The sequence below is a fragment of the Hylobates moloch genome, unplaced genomic scaffold (genome assembly GCF_009828535.3).
Source record: "Hylobates moloch isolate HMO894 unplaced genomic scaffold, HMol_V3 SCAFFOLD_22, whole genome shotgun sequence".
Classification (NCBI taxonomy): Eukaryota; Metazoa; Chordata; class Mammalia; order Primates; family Hylobatidae; genus Hylobates; species Hylobates moloch.
Genome location: NW_026652297.1, coordinates 19,761,363 through 19,785,386, shown reverse-complemented (window position 1 = coordinate 19,785,386; position 24,024 = coordinate 19,761,363). Strand labels below are relative to the sequence as shown.

At 36.7% G+C, this 24,024-nt stretch overlaps 1 protein-coding gene across 3 annotated transcripts in view; it reads right to left on the bottom strand.

Annotated features, from left to right (window-relative positions):
* PIK3R4 (phosphoinositide-3-kinase regulatory subunit 4) overlaps positions 1-24,024 on the bottom strand; it is a 68,177-nt gene that overhangs the window by 20,976 nt on the left and 23,177 nt on the right. For all 3 annotated transcript variants that reach the window (XM_032143567.2, XM_032143568.2, XM_058433521.1), the window contains exons 8-13: positions 20,103-20,248; positions 18,090-18,293; positions 10,001-10,202; positions 8,649-8,836; positions 7,269-7,479; positions 4,447-4,612 (exon numbers count right to left, since the gene is read on the bottom strand). In XM_032143567.2, the coding sequence (XP_031999458.1) occupies positions 4,447-4,612; positions 7,269-7,479; positions 8,649-8,836; positions 10,001-10,202; positions 18,090-18,293; positions 20,103-20,248 (1,117 nt within the window). The remainder of the gene's footprint in view (positions 1-4,446; positions 4,613-7,268; positions 7,480-8,648; positions 8,837-10,000; positions 10,203-18,089; positions 18,294-20,102; positions 20,249-24,024) is intronic.

Genomic DNA, 24,024 nt, shown 5'->3' with positions numbered 1-24,024 from the left:
TCAGGTGTTTTTCTTGAATCCACTTTAGATTGCTGCAAGGTGTTAGCTGATTTCCAAAGTTCTCGGAAAATTGGCTTTGACAGTCTTTGCCAGTATTCTCACTGCTTTATGGAGGAACAGATTTTTGGAGGTCCTTACTCTGCCATTCCAAAATAGAAACCCCATACGCTCTTCTTAAACCTAATTTTAAAAAACACAACTATCTATGTCTTTCATTGATAACTGCTGCTGAACTTTGTTTGCTCCTAATTTTTTGCTATTATAAAGAAAGTCAATCTGAACAGTCTTGAAACTAAATCTGAGTTGATTCTTAGTTAATTCTTTAGGATATGTACATCATAAAGGCTTGTGATACATATATTGTAAAAAAAAAAACCTCCAGGAAAGAGGTATCAATTGCATTCCACCAGAGGGCACTGTATGAGAGTGCACCAATGGCATTATGAGGTTTTTTTTTTTTTTTTTTTTTGAGACGGAGTCTCGCTCTGTCGCCCAGGCTGGAGTGCAGTGGCGCAATCTCGGCTCACTGCAAGCTCCGCCTCCCGGGTTCACGCCATTCTCCTGCCTCAGCCTCTCCGAGTAGCTGGGACTACAGGCGCCCGCCACCGCGCCTGGCTAATTTTTTTGTATTTTTAGTAGAGACGGGGTTTCACCGTGGTCTCGATCTCCTGACCTCGTGATCCGCCCGCCTCGGCCTCCCAAAGTGCTGGGATTACAGGCGTGAGCCACCGCGCCCGGCCGCATTATGAGGTTTTCATGCTAGTAGGGTTTTTGTCTCATTGAGAGAGGCCTACATATTCTTTTCATAAGTTTTCTCTTTCATTGTAGTTTATAATATTAACTTAAATGGTTTCTTCTCTTTCCCTTTCTCGCCCCTCTCTTCCTGTTCCAAAAATTCAACTTCCTAAGATTCAGACATCAGGCTTTTGTTGCCCTTCATATTCCCTTTACTTCATAGACACTCAAAAACGTTGACTTTCAATACTACCAGTGACTCCAAAATATGTAACTCTAACCCTGACGACTTTCTTTTGTACTGCTCATATTGTTTTAAGTTTTCACTGTGATAGAACTCCATTTAGATATTTTACTACCACCCCAATTTCAGTAAATACCAAATGCATCCATCTCCCCTAAAATTGAGAAGCTGAATGAGCCCAGAAATAAGGTAGCACAAGAAGAAAACATAGAAAATATAATTTAGAATACTATAAATGAGTAAGTTGAAAAATCTGTGCAAAAGTTTAGAAAAACAGCAATTTTTCAAGAACTAGTCCCAAAGGGACAAACAAAATTTAAGTCAAATAAGAAAAAAGAAAATGGCAGAGCCAAGATCTAGGTAGCGTAAATCACCAATCATAATTCAGTAAGAAAATCAGGACTGGAAACTGAATGGTCTGCCAACATCACTCATGGGGGAAACTCCTCTTAGTCAGAATGTACTAGTAACATTTCCTAAGAAAACACATTAGCTTTGCTGTTCTTTCCCTGCCACCAGCTGTTCCCCACTTGGCTCTGGCAATAAGAATTGCTTCCTTCTCCCCTCACTAGTCAACAAAGGCATGTGATAAGGGCGACACATTGCATTTTCTTACCCTCTTTCCCAAGCCAAGGCCCATGGCTGGCCACAAACAAGAGAGCAGGTGTTACAGCAAAGCAAAAGAGTAACTGCATTCAGAGGAGATCCAGTCTCCTAACCATACAGACTTTCCAAATTCTATAAACTCAGCTAAATTACCAAAATTTGGGGGATATTATCTGAAATGTGATACCAAAACACCACTGTCTAAAGCATGACACTGGGATACAGAAAGTATGACTGTAATAAAAATCACTTGAGAACTAACAAGCAGGGTTTTTGCAATTTACCATCCTAATAAAGGGGGCAATGAATACAACTGATAATAACAAAGAACCATTTGGAAAACAATTATCAGAAGAGGTACTTAAAATGCTAATTAAAATGCTAAGAATGGGCTGGGTGCGGTGGCTCACACCTGTAAACTCAGCACTTTGGGAGGCTGAGGCGGGCGGATCACTTGAGGTCAGGAGTTCAAGACCAACCTGGCCAACAATAGCAAAACGCCTCTCCGCTAAAAAGACAAAAATTAGCCAGAAGTGGTGGCACACGCCAGTAGTCCCAGCTACTTGGGAGGCTGAGGCAGGAGAATCACTTGAACCCAGGAGGCGGTGGTTGCAGTGAGCCAGGATCGTGCCACTGTACTCTAGCCTGGGCAACAGAGCGAGACTGTCTCAAAAAAGAAAACAAAATGCTAAGAATGGTTAGGAAAAAATCAAAAGAATGGTAGTAGCAGGGGAAGGAAAGAGCAGGGATATAAAAGAAAGGGATAGGAGGGAACCTCCTGGTATGATGGTCAAATTTTGCATCTTGAGAGGGATTCAGGACGCAATGGTATTATTTGTCAGAACTCATGGAATGGTTCATTTAAGATCTGTGTACTTCATAGCATACAAATTTTATATCAAGAAGAAAAAAAGAGCTATAAATATTGAAATCCTGTCAATGATGTGCATGCTGAAGTTTTTAGAGGGCACATAAAAAAAATGGGGCCAGGTAGTAGCTCACACTTGTATCCCAGCACTTTGGGAGACTTGAGAGGGGAGGATCGCTTGAAGTCAGGAGTTCAAGACCAGCCTGGGCAATGTGGCGAGACCCGATTTCTCAAGTAAAAAAAAATATATATTTTTAATTAGCTGGGTGTGGTGGCATACGCCTGTAGTCCTAGTTACCTGAGAGGCTGAGGCGAGAGGATTGCTTGAAACCCAGGAGTTCAAGGTTACAGTGAGCTATGATAAGGCCACTGCACTCAGGCCTGGGCAAAAAGAGATCCTGTCTCTAAGAAATAAAATAAAAATAAAAAATTTAAAGAATAGATTGATGAGAGGCGGATAAATGAATAGTTATAAAACACAGCAAATATAGTAAAATCATTACAAATCTAGGTGGCAAGTACACGGATGTTCACTGTGAAACACTTTCAACTTTGCTTGCATATTTGAAAATTTTATAGTAAAATGTTGACAAAAAAAAATTGCTACATGGACCTAGGATTCTTTACTTCTTTTTAAATTATGTTCTGACCAATACAACACAAAGAGAGAATGAGGAAAAATACAATAATTAAGCATGGTGTAAAAATATAGAGCTAATTGGCACAAAATCTTAGGTTGGTAAGTAAAGAGTAAATTTTTAAATTATTTTAGTTATCAAAGATATTTTGTTGTTTGATGATTTTGTGGCTAATTATGGTCAATGAACTTATAACAAGAAAAGCACCAGAGATTCTCCACATCTTTTTACATAGATGACATTCAATTCTGATTTCTAGTAGCTTTCTTTTCAGACCAAACTAGGCAAAGAACAAATAAGAATATGGTAGAACCAATACAGAGAAAGAAAGAAACAGAGGGAGGACAAATTGCAAATCAGATAGGGACATACTTATAAAGTTGTACAAATCTAAAATATTTATCATAATCACATTTATTAAAATCACATCATGCATATTTAAAGTCTTACGGATTTGAAGTCATAAATTATATCCTTCTTGTCCGCAGGAGTGTGGCAATGGTACACTATTTGTTTTCCTTATACAGTTAGCCATTCTATAATTTTTTTTACTTTTTTCATGATCATATTCCATCTAATCCATTCAGCAAATCTTGTTATATCCAGTATCTGATCATTTCCCGCCACCTCATACTGCTACCAAGCCACCAGCTCTTGCCTGATTATTTAATAGTCTTCTAACTGCTTCTGCCCTGCTCCTCTTCAGTCTATTCTCAACATAACAGCGAAGGTAATTCTGTTGACCACTAACTCAGATGACATCTCTCCTCTACTCGGAACTCTTCAAAGGCTCCCCATCTCACTCAGAGTCAAAGTCAAAGTCCTTTACAACAGCCTACAAGGCCATATCTAATTGGCCCCTCTTACTTCTCCATCTAGCTCACTCTGCTCCAGCCACAAAGACCTTTCTGCTGTTCCTCAACCATGCCAAACATGTTTCTTCCTCAGGGCCTTTGAAATGCCTGTTTCCTCTGCCTGGAATGTTTTTCCAGATATCCATATGGCTTTCTCTCACTTTTTTCAAGTCCTTCCTCAAATGTCATTTTCCCTGTGAGGCATTCTCTGGCTAATTTATTTAAAATTCTACCCTACCCCACCTCTACTGCATTTCCTAGCTTCCTTTCCTGCTGTATTTTTTACCACAATTTTTTTTAACCATCTAACACATTAGCTGTTTTACTTATACTTTGTCTCTCACTTTCCACTAGAAGGTAAACTCCACAGAAGAAGGATTTTTGTCTATTTATTGTTGCTGTATGCCTGGTACCCAAAACAGTGGTTATTATAGAGTAAGCACTCAATAAACATTTGTTGATTTGAATTAATGAACTGATTCATTCCTGAGCATATGGTACCTGGTAGTGGTGGTCTTCCCCTCCATCTTTTGACTGTTCCAGATTTTCACTGTGCCATCATTTGAACATGTTGCAAAAAGTGAGTGTTCATCAGAGACTCTAATTCGATTCACAGCAGATTTATGCTCATGAAGATGGGCAACTAACAGCCCTTTAGGACGCCATCCTAAGGAAAAGCAAAGGAGCGTATCATAAACTGTAGTTTAAAAATACAATTTCCCCATCATACCCCGTTATAATAACAACCAGCTTGAAAACAATCATAAGAACTAAAATATTTGAAAGTACCAATAGTTGCCAAGAAAGAGTGGTCTACTGGACCATGACAGATATTATTTACTGAGAAATCAATTTAGCAATTAAGTGTTGCTTAGATAGCTTCAGAAAGGCAGCCCCTGGGGCCCTTCTCCAGTATCTGAGAAGGCACAGCAGCTACCTGAAAATGAAGGCACAGGAGTACCTGCTACTTCTGAAATCCCTGACTACTGACTCAGTAGCATGAGGTAATGATTAGTCTAGAGAAAGTGGACACTAGGAGGCCCAGTTCCACTATACATAAAAATGAGACCTTGAGCTACTTACTTAAACTCTCTGACCTTTAATTTCCTAAATGTAAAATGAGGGGCATATTACTTAACCCAAAGGGAGACTATATGGACAAATGAGATACATACAAGAGTCTAATATTATCCATACCCTATAGTAAACACCCAAATGTTGGCTGATTCTCTTTTTACCTGAAATCATTTATTCTATGGTATAAACACATTAGTATAAATGGTATTATAAATTACAGCCTCAGAATGTTCATGGACTTTCCAGTACTTTGACATCTATAACCTATGTTTTCTTATGTATATTCTTTTTTTTTTGAGTATGATTAATTTCCTCTAATAAATTATACATTCCCTGGGGACAGAAACCATGTCTTATCCATTCATGATTCATTCACAGCACCTAACATAGGTACCTGCACATAACTGTCTTCAATGTTTGATAGCTTCTTTTGTATTAAGTATAACAGTTCATGATATTTAATACCATAAGATTTTAAAATAAAACAGAAAGCTATGCTAAAGAGCATACTGTACTGGGAATCACCACTGTGGTGACCTGAGTGATGATAATTTCATTTTAGAATGATTTCTATTCACCAAGAAACAAAAATGAAACTGATACCAATGCCAAACCGAGCTTACTCTAAAACGAAAAACAAAATGTTTCCCCTTAGATCTCTGGCTCACATGTGTGGGAACAGTAGCTAAATGTGATTTTTAAGAATATGCTGGATTTGAAAGTGATCAAAAACACTTTGTCATGAAGTCTAATAATCCACTGGGCTAGGCTGCACATTTCCCTCTGCAGAAAAGCAATTTCACACAGCTACTCGAGTGCAGAAAGAAAAAAAATCAAGAGTCCAACAGTCACTGCACATTTCTTGACCTACAAAATTTGACATCTTTTCTGTGATTTATTAAATAAAATGTGTTACTCTACTAAGTATAATATGCCACTTACAAAGACAGATTCTATCATAAAATACAGCAGTTTATGCTCAACTTTTCACTGTTTTTAAAGTTGCGCTGGTATATAATATTGACTCATATCACAAAAAGTTTAAACATTAAACAATTCCAAAATATTTATTTTGATAAGAAAATTTATGCAACTAACGATGCTACTTGCCACTTAACAATATCTTCTAAATCTTTAAATCATTGACCTTTACCAGCATTTTCCCCAAGTCCAAGTGATTCCCATCAGTAGCCCATGGGAATTCACATGACTTGTAAATATCTATATATAAGCACACTATGCATCTTCTCAATTTCAATTTTTATCATTAAAATGTAGAGACAGAAACTCAAAAAATATTTGTAAACCTACAAATCTAGTATCAAAGACTAACTCTGCTACATTACACTAGGCAAGTCTGTTAAGATAGCTGAGTCTGATTTTCATTTGAAGTATCTCTAAATTGCTTTTAAGTCTTAACAGAATATAGAACTGTTTCCTCAAAATTTTAATGTTGATCATCGTTAAGGTGTAGAGTCAGACATGATGTTGTTTTCTTTTCAATTATTTATTTATTTACTTTATTTTTTTTTTTTTTGAGACAGAGTCTTGCTCTGTCGCCCAGGCTGGAATGCAGTGACATAATCTCAGCTCACTGCAACCTCTACCTCCCAGGTTCAAGCGATTCTCTTGCCTTAGCCTCCCAAGTAGCTGGGATCACAGGCGTGTGCCACCACACCTGGCTAATTTTTATATTTTTAGTAGAGATGGAGTGTCACCATGTTAACCAGGCTGGTCTTGAACTCCTGACCTCAAGTGATCCGTCCACCTCAGCCTCAAAAAGTGCTGGGATTACAGGTGTGAGCCACCACAATCAGCCTGTTTTCTTTTTAAAAGTACTCATCATTTTCTAAATTTTCTTTTTCTTAAATAATATTAATGAAAGTATGTTAAACCTTCCAGAAATTAAAAGCAGGAATTTGGTCAAAGAAGCCAGACATTCAAATGAGAAAGTGGCAAGGCATTAAATAGGTAGAACCTAGTACTATAAATGGGGAAAATGAAGCACAGATAGGCTAAATTATTACGTGATTGGCCTAAACATGACTTTGCCAGTTGCCCCCACAGCTAAAAAGATCCAACTGCACAAATAATGACATGATTTCTTACTTACTGCTTCTTCCTCTGGGTTTCCCAAATAACATTTTTGTTCTTACCTCTTTTGTCTAGTAGTTAAGTATTCATTTCCTCTATTAGATTCTAGCCTTAAGCACCTAGACTACAACTACCATCAATGGAACTTTTACCAGGTGGTGGTGGTTTACTCTCCCATTCAGCATTTTCCATCATCTGCTTAGCTATTCTCTCAGCATTGCACTGCTCCCGCTTTTGCTGGATGAGCTGCTGAAGTTCAGTTTTACAAGTTGTAATTCGAATCTGATAGGTGGATGGTAAAATTGTACTACTTAAAACCGGTATTACTGGTTTTTTATTTTGGACAGTTGTCACTTCTGGAACCTACAAAACAAATAGAATTCTAACTATTTACGTCATAAGCAAAGTATATTTGAAGACAGAAGTGTACCCATGTTTTTATCTATAAATTATAACAGCTTTTTGTCCTCATTAATGTACCAATTTTAAAATCCATATAAATACAATTACATTTTTTCAATGAAAACCCAGTTAAAATGAAGTATAACCACAAATGCTACATTTCCATTTTTATATAAATCCTACATTTTATATATAAAAAAACTGATCAGCACGAAAATAACATTAAACAAAAATTATCATTAAGTGAAAAGAAGAAATGGAATTTCAATTCAATTAATCTAGTTCAATTAATATTTTTTAAGATATGATTGACTAGGAAAGAGCTGCCTTAAATTACAAACTTATTTCAAATACAGATGCTCCTCGACTTACAATGGCATTACATCCCAAAAAGCCCATCATAAGTTGAAAATATCATTAAGTCGAAAATGCATTTAATACACCCAACTACTAAACACAGCTTAGCCTCGCCTACTTAAACATGCTCAGAACCTTACATTAGCCAACAGTTGGGCAAATTATATAACACAAAGCCTATTTTATAATAAAGTGTTGAATATCTCATGTAACTTACTGAAATCTGTAGTGAACACGAAAAATGGGATGGCTATATGGGTACCGGAAGTACAGTTTCTAATGAATGAATATCACTTTCACACCATATAAACTCAAAAAATCCTAAGTCTAACCATCATTAAAGTCAGGAATGATCTGTACATCAAAAGCATCATGACATTTATCACACACAGGAAATTTGGGACTTCTTCCCAGAAGTATTTTTGCTATTTTATAGATATGGCTATGTTATACTAGAGGAGGAATAAAAAAGATTTAAAAGGTTCACTGCAGCCTAATTATAATCACAGTTCATAATAATGTCTTCAACCCACAATTTCAGATTACTGCATTGCCAAGTACTCTAAAATGAGATCTTTTTAGTACTTTCAATAACTTGATTTCCTCCACACCATAAAATTAAAGATAAACCTGTCTTAGAAAGAAATACGTCCTCCCTAAAAGACAAGTCACCATATTGATTTTTCCACTGCAGTACACAGCCTTTAAACAACCAAAATAGCAGAAGAGCATTCAAAGACATTAGGAGGACTACTGACTGGGTGACACAGTACCTGTGGAGAAGTTGACAAAGGGACACAAATGCCAGCAGAGGACTCGGAACGAGGAGGTTTCCCAGTCTGAATCACCTCCTGATCACTCCCTTTAGGTAGGGCCTGTGGCATGTTTGGTGGGTCCAGTGACCCAAACATGCTTTTCCATTCTTCATTTACATTTGAGTCTTGTTTTACATGTTTTCTGGCTATGAAAATATATTCAGAATAGTTAGTCTGAAGGTAGCCTTTAAAACCATTATGTACTTTTATTGCCTTTGGAGGGGACAGGAGAGGAGGCAGGGACAGAAATACACTTCATATTCTATTTGTTCCTTAAGATTTTTAATTTATTCATATTCATATATCAATTCATTAACTCTCACTTCATTTCTAGGGCAGATGGAACAGATGTGTTTCCAATGATGTTAATAATAAGAACTAATTACTTCCTACTTTCCCAAAGCCAGCTCAATTTCAAGTAACCACTATATCTAAAGTAGTGAATAGTAAGAAAATAGCATTTGTTTTAATTTGCATTTATTAAACTATTTATCTTTTCATATATATGCATTCTATTCTATCAGTTGTCTGTTCATATCCTTCAATCTTTCTTTTTTTGGCTTGCTTTCTTATTAATTTGTATGTTTTATATATTATGGATATAAACCATTAAAACTTAAGTTACAAATACTTTTTCTCAAATTTGGGAATTAGAAGTTTATTTTAAATATAATTCATTAGCTGCCTTCAAAATCTAATGCTAGAATAGAGGAAATTTTAAAGGCATGTAAATGGCAGTGAATATATATGCAAAAAGGGTATGCACAGGATCTTAAAAAACTTCATACAATCAATGTCAATGTCACAAGAGCTCACAGTTTCAAATCTCAAGACTGCAAATGGTTAAGTCTTGTCTGGTGTCTACTCTTTTGTATTTCATTGTTAATAGCAAGACCTTTCTTTTGAATTCATTGGGCATTACCTACTAATAATAAACTAGAAAACTTGATACCATTTTACACAGACTATTGTTCTTGGGTTGCTGGTTAAAGGGTTAAAAAATAGAATTTCATCTTCAATCATACACCTCCATGGTGACAACATGATTTTCCTGTAAAAGCAGAGCTTGGGAATCAGACCTTGGTTTGTCACATACAGAGCTGTGATTCTGGCAAGTTACTTCCTTAACTGTTAGTTCGTTTCCCTATTTTTCTTCCCCAAAATCTCCCTGCTAAGTAATGGAATCACTGTATTTGAAAGTTCTTTATCTGTGAAATGGGGCTTTTTATTTTATTATTAATTAGCTAAAAAACAGTCTTATGAAATAACTAACAACAACAAGCTACATACACACAAACAAGCATACTAACCCCGTTTGTCATCTGGTTCTTGTTTGGTTTTAACAAGATCAACTTGTCTCCCAGTTATGCCTAAAGCTGCCAAGTCAATTACACCTTTCTGACTACTATCATGAAGATGGCTCTGGTCCACTACATTGGCCTTTGCTTTATTAGATTTCATCATGAAGTCTTTCAGTGCCAGAAGTTTGTCTTCCTCTTCCTCTGTCATTCCCTAAAACCAAATAAAACCATATGTTCTAGTTTATTTTCACAAGTAATAAAAACAAGCCTCAGAATGACTAACAACTGAAGGGACAAATCGCCCAATTTAAAACTGAAAAGAGTCAGAAGGGTGAAACAACCAAGTCCAAGTGAAAAATAAACTTAACAATACAGAATGACATGTCACGACTAAGATCTCCCAGAACACTCTATTAGGGCACTTTGTAATTTGTATCGTGATTTATATCTTAACTTTCTTCCTAAAGGACAGTATTCACACATAACTCATCTTTGGAATTTCCAAAGAACACAATTTGTGGTATCTAGTGATATTTAAAATACAACTGTTGAATAAATATTTATTATCTGAACAAAACTCTGAATGTACAATATTAAGCAAAAGAAAGTGTACCTACTTCAACTTTGCTCCTGGTTGTGTTGAGAAATTTACATTGAATGAGTATATAAAGGCATTCTACGATATATAAAATATACTATGCAACTAAGGGATTGACTGGAATGCTGCCTGAACTGCAAATCTGAGCAACAAACCCAGTAGCAATCTAGGATAATGGCTGAAGTCAGACTGCCCAGGTTCAAATTCCAGCCCTAATTACTACTTACTATATCTGTGCACCTCTATTTATCTATAAAGATAATTACTGGCACCCATCTTATCAGATTATAGTGAAATTTACATGTTAATCCACCTAAAATACTTAGTGCACTTGAAACGGACAAATACTAAGCAATCAATCTAAATAATTAATTCATTGGCAACTTAAATATTCTGGTAAATGTGGCAGCTCTGCGTGTCTTTCTTTCCAACCATCCACAGAATCCTCTAGTACATTTTCATCATGCAAAGGAATAAAAAACATTCATTTAATAAAATGTCAGTTCTCCTGAGGCCTCAATCTAGAATCCCACTAGAGTTTAGAGTCATATTCACAATTCTCAGGCAGACTGTGATAAAACCAACCCCAGGAGGGCACAAAGCTAAAAAACATGAAACAAAATTGCATCGAAGTACAATAATAATAGACATATTCTTGACTAAATCCCAGTGTTAACTTGCAATACTTGGTTTATTTTCATGTCTCCTCCTAAAATTCGCTTTAAATAGACAATAGCTACTTTATAGCTAAAGTAAGAGCTCTCTTTTTGTTAGTCTATGTTTTAGTCCACAAAAGGGAAGGCCACAACAAGGGCTGTAAATAGTAATGAAGTACTGATATATGGTACAACATAGGGGGACCTTAAAAACATTAAGATCAGTGAAAGAAGCCAGACACAGAAGGCCACATATTGCATGATTCCATCAATATGAAATGTCCAGATTAAGCAAATCCATAGAGACAGAAAGCAGATTAGTGACTGCCAGGGGCTAAGGGAAAGAAAATGACTGCTAATGGATACAGGGTTTCTTTTCAGGGTGATGAAAATGTTCTGGAATTTAACAGTGGTGATGGTTGCACAACTTTGCAAATGTATTAAAAACCAGTAAGTTGTACACTTCAAGAGTGAATTTTATGGTAGTGAATTGTATCTCAATAAAAAACAAAATATGTTAGCATCACACCATGAAAAAACAAATTGACAAGAACATTACAAGAAAGGAAAACTACAGGACAAGGTTGTTCATAAACGCAAATGAAAAAATATCCACTAAAGTAGGAGCAAACCAAATCCAGTATATATAAAAACATTTTATATATTTATATTAAAACTACATTTATATATAGATACAATATGACAAAGCTGTGTTTATTTCAAATATCCAGGGAATAAAGCAAGTTAAAAATATGAAAAATCAATCAACATATTTCAACACATTAACAGAATAGAAAAACCATATAATGATCTCGATAAAAGACATTTGATAAAATTTAACATTCTTCCAATAATCATCTTAGCAAGCCAGAAAGAGGATTTCCTTAATCTGTTTAAAAGATTGTACAAAAAAATAATAGCAAAAATCACATGGAATGGTATAATGTCGAGAGTTTTGCCCCTGATATGAAAAACAAGGATGCCCACTCACACCAACTCCCTTTAATACTATACTAAATATCCTAGTCATTTAAATAAGGCAAGGAAAACAAAGGTATTCAGATTGGAAAAAAACGAATAAAATAGTCACTGTTCACGCATGATACGAATGTACAAGTTCAAAAGAAAATGTTTAGCAAATTATTATAATTAATAAGTTTTATGAGGTTGCCAGATAAAAGGAAATATAAAATTTTTTCCTTATACCAGCTACAAACAAAATAATGTTTTAATATGCCAATTGTAATAGCATTAAAAATAATCAAAAGTGACAAGCTGACTTCTACAGGTTCAATGCAATCTCAATCAATATATCAGTAAATTTGTATTGCATAAAGTGACGAGCTGACTTCAAAAAAATCACAGGGAAAATGTGTAAGAATCAAGGATAGCCAAGAAACTCTTGAAAAAGAAAAAAAATGTTAAGAACCAAGGATAGCCAAGAAAATCTTGAAAAGGAAAAAAAAAAAAAAAAACAAGCTGGGACATGATTTTTCTACCAAAGATCAAGCCTAAGTTATGGTAACTAAGAAAGTGCAGTACTAGTGTTAAGTCCATAAACATACTCACAAACTTCGGCTTCTGACCATGATGAAATAACAGGGACCAGACTAGTTTTACCCTTCCACTTTAAACAACTTCAAACTGTACAAGACACACACACACACACACCCACGCACACACACACAGACACACACTTTTCAGACACGGAAAAACAGGCAGACAGGGTTACAATGCCTAAAATATTTAAAACTGAGCCCTATGACTGTCCCAGCAATACTGTCTAGAGAGAGTTGCCAGGCTATGGCAGAAGGAACATAGAGTAAAACAGAGCTGATTTCAAGAGACACATGAGAGTTCAAGAAAGTTACAAAGGCTAACTCTGTGGGGCAGAGAAATGAAGAAGAAGGATCCGCACAGAATGAGAGCTTCAGAGGGCTACAGAAGGGTCTCCTCAAGTCTTTGGCTGAATATGAAGCTATGTATGCATAAGGAAACTACCTGAGGCCATAGAAAGAACAACACAAGGTTGGGAACAGTGAAAGACCTCTTAATATATACAAAGCATCATGTTCTGAGAAATCCTTAGCAGTGGGACTAAAGTGACCAAGTAAGGGTTGGTCTGGACCTATCCTAAACCTATCTTAACAAAGCTTAAAAGCAAAGCTTAAAAGGATGAAACTGATTCCAAGTAACTGTACAGCAGAACAAGTCCAACACTGCAAAGCAACTCAACACCCAACATAAAATTCACGATCGACAGAGAAACTGCATGGCTGGAGGGCAGGGATTAGATAAAAACTTAACATTGCATTATATATCTTCTTATAGCTTTTGAATTTTAAACCTGTATTTATACTAATCTGTCAAAAAGTACAAAAATAAAAAATCATTAAAAATGTAACTCATTTTTTAAAGGGGTGAAATCATTTTGTATTATTTATTAGCACCTGATTAAATGGATACAAATAAAACAGGGAGCTCTTGTAGGTGGATCTAATGAAAACAGCCCTTCCATGAGTCATCTCCTGATTTAAGTTCTACTGAAAATCTGGAGTACAGATTCCAACTCCCATATGGGTAATGTTCCAAAAGTGTATGTTAAGTCTATTAACTGGAACTACTAACATATTTTCCCATAGAAACAATGCTAGGCTGGTCTAGAAAGGCCTACTTTACCCACAATGTGTCTCAAATACAGTCCCGTATAGAAGAGCACTGAAGAACTCCAAGCTAAAAAAATAATATGTAGGAGTGTTCATATTGCCTGCTTGCAGAAGCTAAAAATATGGCCCTTCGCTCTGTAGCCCTGACATTAGAAACAAGGACTCACCGCGCGCAGTGGCTCACGCCTGTAATCCCAGCACTTTGGGAGGCCAAGGCGGGCGGATCACCTGAGGTTGGGAGTTCATGACCAGCCTGACCAACACGGAGAAACCCCATCTCTACTAAAAATACAAAAGTAGCCAGGCCTGGTGGTGCATGCCGGTAATACCAGCTACTCAGGAGGCTGAGACAGGAGAATCCCTTGAAACTGGGAGGCGGAGGTTGTGGTGAGCCGAGATCACATCACTGCATTCTAGCCTGGGCAACAACAAACTCCGTCTCGATTAAAAAAAAAAAAAAAAAAGAAACAAGGACTCAATTCCTATCTCCAAAGCCTCCCCTGGATCCAAGTCTCTGCTAGTAATCCTAAGAAACTCAGGTAGCACAGGGACCAAAAAGAAGTGAAGGTAGAGAAAAGGCTTGTAAGGGGCTGGAGGAGATAAACTGCACATGGGCTTCTTCCTAAGTCTGTATAAAACCTAAGTCAGGTTCTGAGTCTTAGTTCTCTGTCCTCTGTTTATTTTACTTTAGAGGCCACACAGCATAGTGTAGGAGTGTAGGCTTTGCAATCAGATAGGTTTAGATTCAAATGCCAACTCTGAAACTTACTGCACTATGTGAACATAAGCAAGTTAACTACCTTCCTTGTGTCTCCATTCCCTTATGTATAAAATAGGAATAACACCTGTTGCTCAAATTTGTTTTAAGGATAGTCAAAAATACGGAAATCACAAACTGCAGTGGTAAAGTCGTTGTTGGCTTTCAGAAAACCAGAAGCTGGTGTTGTTCTGCTGTTATTTCTGGTAAGAACCTCAGAGATTCTGGCCTGCTCTCTCTTCTACTAGCAGTGCTTATCTCTTGAACAGATGATTGTCCCCCTAACCTTTAGGAGTCTCCTAAAGCCACTGGCACCAGAGATAACATAAAATGGGGGATTATTTGTTCCTCTTTTTCCACTCAAACAAATGAGGAGATCACTGACAGACCAATGAATATACCAAACACTGACATTTCAGAGGAATATGGGTCAGGGGGTTTTAGTGATTTTTATCATGGAACCTAGTAATGGGGGCTGGCACTGAAGGAGCAGTAGTGGTATAAGGGGTTACAAGAACTGTAGGAAGCAGGAAGTAGAAAGGCTATGGAAACTGTTCCTTCCCACTCCCTCCTTTTACCCATGGCAGTGTCAAAACCTATACCTTAGCAAGGTAAAAAGAAGAGATGAGGGGCTAGGGTGGCCCCATGAGGTAACTAATGACTGATAAGGAAAAGAAAATGTCAAGATGAAGGTTTGTTTTGTTTTTTCTTGAGACGGAGTCTTGCTCTGTCACCCAGGTTGGAGTGCAATGGCGCGATCTCGGCTCATCGCGACCTCTGCCTCCTAGGTTCAAGTGATTTCCCTGCCTCAGCCTCCCAAGTAACTGGGACCACAGGTGCACACCACCATGCCCAGCCAATTTTTTGGATTTTCAGTAGAGACAGTGTTTCACCATGTCAGCCAGGCTGGTCTCAAACTCCCAACCTCGTGATCTGCCCGCCTCGGCCTCCCAAAGTGCTGAGATTACAGGCGTGAGCCACCGCGCCGGGCCTAGGATGAAGGTTTTTAAATTAATATATAGGATAGATAGGGGAGCGAGAAATAGTCACAATGGCCAAGCCTGAAGAAACATTTAGATTGAGATGGTTTTTACTGCACATTGAAATCTCTTTGATAAGGATTACTTAGGAGAAACAACAGAAAAATGTGATTCAGAATCCAATTTTCCACAAATTGCTTTCTAAAATACAAAACATATCTAATGTACAAGCCAAGGTTAAAAGAAAACCCAAAGAAAAAGCTCTCCAGGAATTCAAGTCACATCAAATTAAACCTTTAAAATTTGCATTATGGCTCATAGAGCATATATTCAGCGACTGTATTCTTTAGTTTTAACCTTTTTTATTCCTATCTTGGCTTCCCTAAGTTCCACATACCCCTCATAAAACAAGACGTAAATTTAGATTTAGTATTTCTTTTTTTCTTGGCTTCCCAAAGTGGTGGGATTACAGGCATGAGCCAACATGCCTGGCCTAGACTTCATGTATTTATTTTTTAATTTGTTTTTTCTTTAAAAAGCAAAACAGGATACATGTGCAGAACGTGCAGGTTTGTTACATGGGTATACGTGTGCTATGGTGGTTTGCTTCACCTATTGACCCATCCTCTAAGTTCCCTCCCCTCACCCCCACCCCTCAACAGGCACTGGTTTGTGTTGTTTCTCCCTGTGTCCATGTGTTCTCACTGTTCAGCTCCCACTTATGGGTAAGAACATGCAGTGTTTGGTTTTCTGTTCCTGTGTTTGCTGAGGATGATGCTTCCAGTTTCACCCATGTCCCTGCAAAGAACATGCTCTCATTCCTTTTTATGGCTGCATAGTGTTCCATGGTGTATATGTACCACATTTTCTCTATCCAGTCTATCATTGATGGGCATTTGGGTTGGTTCCATGTCTTTGCTATTGTAAATAGTGCTGCAATAAACATACATGTGCATGTGTCTTTATAGTAGAATGATTTATATTCCTTTGGGTATATGCCCAGCAATGGGATTGCTGGGTCAAATGGTATTTCTGGTTCTAGACCCTTGAGGAATCACCATACTGTCTTCCACAATGGCTGACCTAATCTACACTCCCACCGACAGTGTAAAAGTGTTCCTATTTCTCCACAGCCTCCCCAGGATCTATTTTTTCCCGACTTTTTTTTTTTTTTTTTTTTTGGAGACAGAGTCTCACTCTGTCACCCAGGCTGGACTGCAGTGGTACGATCTTTGCTCACTGCAACCTCCGCCTCCCAGGTTCAAGCGATCCTCCTGCCTCAGCCTCCCGAGTAGCTGGGATTACAGGCACACAACACTATGTCTGGCTAATTTTTGTATTTTTAGTAGAGATGGGGTTTCACCATGTTGGCCAGTCTGGTCTGGAACTCCTGACCTCAGGTGATCCACCCACCTCGGCCTCCCAAAGTGCTGGGTTTATAGGCCTGAACCACGGCACCCGGCCTGTTTCCTGACTTTTTAATAACTGCCATTCTGACTGGCGTGAGATGGTATCTCATTGTGGTTTTGATTTGCATTTCTCTGATCATGAGTGATGTTAAGCATTTTTTCATATGTTTGTTGGCTGCGGAAATGTCTTTTTTTGAGAAGTGTCTGTTCATATCCTTTGCCCATTTTTTGATGGGGTTATTTTTTTCTTGTAAATATGTTTAAGTTCCTTGTAAATTCTGGATATTAGATCTTTGTCAGATGGGTAGATTTCAAAAATTTTCTCCCATTCTGTAGGCTGCCTGTTCACTCCGACAATGGTTTCTTTTGCTGTGCAGAACCTCTTTAATTAGATCCATTTGTCAATTCTGGCCTTTGTTGCAATTGTTTTTGGCCTTTTTGTCATGAATAGAATTCATATTTCTAAAGAGGCATTACCAATGCCAAGTGTAGTAAGATTTTGTTAATTGACTCAAATTCATAGGCTTTTAAGATATACCAGTAAACTGCTGGTCTAACAAACCTAAGATGCATTCTAAATACAAGTTATTTCATCTGTTTACAAGTATTAATTACAAATTTAGGTCGAAATGAACCAGGATTTTTTCTATATTGCATCTGTGTTTTGCAATGTTTCTTCCAGCTAAATTTCATTATATTTTTGATAAAACATAGAACTGAATCCAGAATACTAATTAAATCTAAGGTTATTTCTACTGTGTTTCCCTCATTTATTTAGCCAGTAATTTTACAAAAGAAACTTAACAGGTCTCCCATGATTCCTTATTTAGCTTAACCTGATACCTTATCATCATCTTATTATTATCTTTGTTTAGGAATCAAAGCAAATGCCTAAAATGTTTGCCAGATTTACTTACTCATTTTTTATGATGTAATCTAATCAATCAAAAATATTTTTAAAAGTTAAATGGACACTTCAATATTTTTATGAAATTCACATTTAAATGTAAGACTTCGGAAGGGTGATACAACCTGTGAGAGCAGCTTCTTCAGAAGCTGTGCTATGGCAGGATCCTCTGGCGGAGGGCAGTCGGGAAGAGAACCATTTCGTTTCTTCTGACGCATGTGAAGATGTCTGAACAAGCTCGTAATATCTTTAGACCTCAAAGCATAATCAAATATAGAACGGCTTACTGGTTCCTTTAAAACACTGAGCAGAACAAGTTTTCTTTCAATCTATATTAGAAAAATAAAAAGGATCAGCCAAAAATATAACATGTACAGTTATTTTCAAATTCAATAAATACAACTTGCGAAAAGTTAACATATTTGTTTTCTAAGAAAATAAGATATCAACATCTGTAAGTGTGTAGAAAAAAAAAGAATACTAGTGAACTTTAAAGAGCTAAGGTATCTCTTACTCTTCATTGTTAGCGCTAGACCACACATCTGTGTCTATCACTGGAAGACTAATCATCCAACCCAGGAAATTTTAGAAAACAAAAAGAGCCTTTTCTAGACCGCAATATGTCAGACAACATCCTAGATCCAAAAAGTATGTGCAGTTCACAGGTCTGACAACCAGTAGGTACTGATCCAGAAAAGATGCTCAACAGCCACAGGTCTTCCTTCAGTCATCACATTTTCGTGGTAGATTCAAGCACTTCTAAAAAACATTGCTATCTCCATAGTGTTTACAAAATCCTTCCTTTAATTATCCAAAAGGAATACATTCCTTGTCAATGCAAATATAATAAAGTGAATGAGCACTGCTAACAGTAACCAAGAAGATTATCTTTTTTTTTTCTTTTTTTTTTTTCTGTGACTCTAGCAAAAGAACCAAGAGGACTTTCTTTAGATATATTTAACTCCTTGGTGAAGTCAGCCAGTGGAAACCAGCATAAAAAGATATCTTTTGTCTAATCCAAATTGTAGAAAAATAAGATTCATGAAGCAAATGAATAATTAGCCTCTCAACTTCTGATCCTGGCCTTTCAAAATACAAAACAATGACAAAAGAAAAAGTTCAATGAGCAAACTTTTAAATAGAGTAACTATTCAAACGGAGTAGATATCTCCAGACTTAATTTCCAAGAAAGCATAAACTTTTCTAAAAGGGCATTTTTTTCTGATAGTGCTATCCATCTTTCATGTATATATAAGTTGCTCTTGGGGTAAAAATAAAAAAAAATCCTACAAACTCTATGAAATAAAGAATGATAACTTCTAGAAATGAATGAATCTATGAAGAAAAGAAGGTATAACCAAAGCTTCCTAGTTTCCAGAGTTTATCCAAGGCCATTTTCTCCAAACAAAGGGAAGGCACATTGAAATACAAAACTGGGAGAAAGCCAGAGAGGTGTGTGAATTCCAAACGGGAAATGGAGTTCTGGTAAAAATAGGAACTTTCAGGATGTTTTAACAGCTAGAATCATCCTTCACCATTTCATTCCATTTAAATGCCTATCTTGATAGTTTGCTGTCTAGCAAGATGAAGGGTATAAACACTGAAAATCTAGGTGAATAATATCTGCCCTGTACAAACCAAAGACCCAAAGTTTATCACCAAGTGCTGCTAGAGGTGGAGCAGAGGTTGTGGGGTTGTTAGAATAAAAAAGAAAAGACATCAAAACAACCAATTAGAGATGAAAAACTTAAATTTGAAAAAGACTTTTTCTAATTTATCATAACTGGATGCAATCAGTTATACGTTTTAAAAAAAAAGCAGAGGTCCATCAATATACATTTTTGCTAGCTATATTTCACTTTTAACAGATGCTTTATAATATTACACAAAAGAAAATATATGAACCACTATACACTACATTAGATATAACATGATGTAAAACATAATAATCTCTTGCACTTTTCTGACCTTCAAAGGTGCTTGGTTCATTAACATTAATTAGCTTGAAAGGAATATAAACATGCTATAGCCCAATTTAAATACTTAGAAAATGTCAAGAAAAATAGGACTCTCAAAACATTTTCTTTAAAGAGGCACGGTTTGGAGGAAAGACTGACTCCAACTTGGAACACGTATACCTGTATTATTGGTTGGGTAATATATGGGTCAAGATAAGGCATCAGTTTACAGTAGACATCAGCTGTACTTATTTGATGAGCTACCACTGTGATAAATCCCACGGCACCATAACGTATCCATAAATTGGGATGACACAGGAAGGGGGCTAAAGAGGAAAAGAAAAGGTAGGGATCAAATAAGTTATTTCAAACTATCGGGATGAACAAATTTTTACCCCATAACATAACTGACAAAAGGATTTTGCCACAATGTTACTATCAGGAGCCTTCACATACTCAATTACCCTGAGGCATAAACTCAATCAAGTGGACACACTGTTATTATAATATTTCCTTATCATAAATATCACAGCAGTACCACAAAAGAATAAAAACAGTTACCTCATAGCTGAGGACTTAAAATTTATATTTTTTTAGTCAGAACTAAAATTGTGTGGGCACCTACTCACTTATAACACTGGATTAAAAACTGTTAGAGACATAACAAGTCCCAACAGCATATAGCTAACTATTATTCCCCAACTTGTACCCCCACAGAAGTTCAAGGACATATCCCCTCTACCACCCAAGGGGCAGAGAAATTTGGGAGAAGTTACTTCTCCAAGCTATAGCATAAAGATTAAGGGAACAATCTAGTCTATCTGATATTCTTTTTAATGCAGGGGTTTGATCAAATCTAATACGTAACTCACAGTTACTTTCACAAGGCAATGATGAATGGAAACAAAAAGGCTGAAAACATGATACCTATTCTTAAAAAGTTTAAAATATAACATTAAACCAGAAAATTAAATGAATGTCTTTTCATACCTTTTAACGATTTTATACATTAAACATAAAATCAATGATTTCAACTAATCGACATTAGACTAACCTGATTTAGAATAAAATCCAAACTTTAAAAGGCAAGAAAAATTGTATTAGCTCTAAGCATGCAAACACACCAGCATTCAGAGGATATTTATTTATCCTCTGATATTTATTTAGTGTATATGAGAAATACACATTAATAGAGAAATAGGAATACAATCATAGGCTAATAATACTTATATTAAAAGGGGAAGGAGAAAAGATGCGTTCAAAATATCTCTCTCCCAAGGTCTCGCATTTCTAATTCTTCTAATTATAAATGAAGAAGATTTTGTTTATTTCATAAATACCCTGCAGCCTCTGATCCATCCAACAAGGGACACTGGGTATTTTCCCTGTGATAAGAGGGAAAACGAGGACTGGAAAAACATTGGTAAACCTCCAGAAAGTAGCTAAACCCATAACGGTCTGACAGGAGTTGGGAACTGTATTATATTGAATTATTTACCCCAATTCTTAACTTCCCTGTATTACACAACCACACTCATTCACTTTGTATACACCTGTAGTATACAAAGGATACTTCTCTGCCCCCTTTCTTTTGGTTTATATCACTTGCTTTGACCAATGAATATTACGACAAACAGGAATTTGAAATGTGCTATATAGCTGGGTTTGCCCTCACGTGCTTCTGCCATCACCATGGGAACATGATGTGGGTAGCTACTGCCCCTAAAATGAGGGCCCCAGAATGAGACAGATGAATCACAGTCATCACAGACAACCTGGAGATGCAGAACCTGAAGCAGGGCCACCTATACAACCCACAGGTGCATGACGAAAAATTTACTGAAGGATTTACTGAGATTCTGCGGTTGACTGTTCTACAGCATTATTATATCATTAAGTAGCTGCCTGATACAAAGCACCTCAAATACTCAAAACAAGAAGAAGCCTGAATCTAAAGAACTGCCTATGAAATAGCATATTCAATCTTTTCTTCTTTTTTTTTTTTTTTGAGACGGAGTTTCGCTCTTATTGCCCAGGCTGGGGAGTGCAATGGTGCGATCTCAATTCACCGCAACCTCTGCCTCCCGGGTTCAAGCAACTCTCCCACCCAGCCTCCCGAGTAGCCAGGATTACAGACATGCGCCGCCAAGCCTGGCTAATTTTGTATTTTTAGTAGAGATGGAGTTTCTCCATGTTGATCAGGCTGGTCTTTAACTCCCGACCTCAGGTGATCCGCCTGCCTTGGCCTCCCAATCAATCTTTTCTAACACATTCAACTTATCAGAAGACAAATGTGGGGGAAAATATTCATAATACCTAAGTGGGAAGAGCATAGTTTTTAAAAGGAGTATCAAAGAAATCATAATCACCATCAAAACCACCACCACCATTCTCTTTAAGAGTCACTAGGCAGTGAAAACAACAAGGCTGAATAGGACATTTCAGTGTTCATCCTCTTGCAGAAAAAAATCTGTTTTAACAGCTATCAGTGCATGAAAACACCATTACAAAGGAATCCAGGTGAGAGATTATGGCACCTGGGTATAGCACAAAAATGAGAAAAGCCCCAATGAAGAGGGCAGGAAGGGTAGTTTCACATAACCCATGTCAACATTCCCCAAAGTCCAGGCAGCCAGCACAGAGCAACAAGAGCGAAACTCCATCTCTAAATAAATAAATACTAGCCAGGTGTGGTGGCACATGCTTGTAGTCCCAGCTACTTGAGAGGCTGAGGCTCGAAGACAGCTTGAGCCAGGGAGATCCAGGCTGCACTGAGCTGTGATCACGCCACTGCACTCCAGCCTGGGTGATAGAGCAAATCCCTGTGGCTTAAAAAAAAAAAAAAAAATTAAAAATGGAACTACCTATGATCTTGCAATCCCTCTTTGGGGTATATAGCCAAAGGAAATGAAATTAGTATGTTGAAGGGATATCTGCACTCCCATGTTCACTGCAGCATTATTCACAAGAGTCGAGATAGGAAATCAACTTAAGTGTCCACTGAATGAATAAAAAAAAATGGTGTATATATACAACTAAAATACTACTCAGCCCTAAAAAATAAAAATATCCTGTTATTTGCAACAACACAGATAAACCTGGAGAACATTATGCTACGTAAAATAAGCCAGAAACAGAAAGACAGATACTGTATGATTGAACTAATACATATTATCTAAAAAAGTTGAACTCATAGAAGTAGAAAGTAGAATGGTGGTTACCAGGGGCGGGGGTAGAAGTGAGGGTGGAATGGGCAGGTGTTAGTCAAAGGATACAAAAGTTCAGTTAGACAAGTTGAATAAGTTCTTGTACAGTATATGCAAGTACAGCACAGTGATTATAATTAACAACAATGTATACTGGAAAATCACTAGGGTGTAACTCTTAAATGTTCTTACCACTAAAGAAAAAGAACTATGGATATGTCAATTAACTTGATTGCCATAATTACTTCACAAAGTATACATATATCAAAATACCATGTTGAACATAATATACTATCTTTATTTGTTGATTATACCTCAATAAAGCTGGGGAAAAAAAATCACAACAGAATACACATAGTGTAAAAACAGAATGAGAAAGATGTATATAGTCTATCATTTGTTTTAAATAAGTAGGTGTTTCTAAGTTACTAAAATTGTTTTTTACTTTTAAACCATTTTAAATGCCAACAAATGACTGTTTACTTGATTTTTCTCGGTAAGGTGTTTTTTTTTCCCCCGTAGTTTTCACATCAAATTCAGTTGTAGTTCTAAGGGGAGTTATCCATTGAAGAAGTAGTACCACACTGGGTTTATTCTGTATATAAACATAATTTATTTTGACACTAAAGATATATGAGCACTCCATATATTCATCCTGGGATCAAAGACTAGAAATAGCAAGGTCCAGAAAAATCTCCGCAAACTTTGAGTGCAGGGGTAAAAAACTATTTTCATGATGATTTTTGCTTTAAAATTGATGGGCATCTGTCTTGTAGATAAATAAAATGCCAATTATAAGCTATATTAAATTTCAAAAATAATTTCCAAAAGTTATTTTGAAATAACTAATTAGGCCACAGAAGCAATGTATTATGTGAAATTAGAATAAACATATT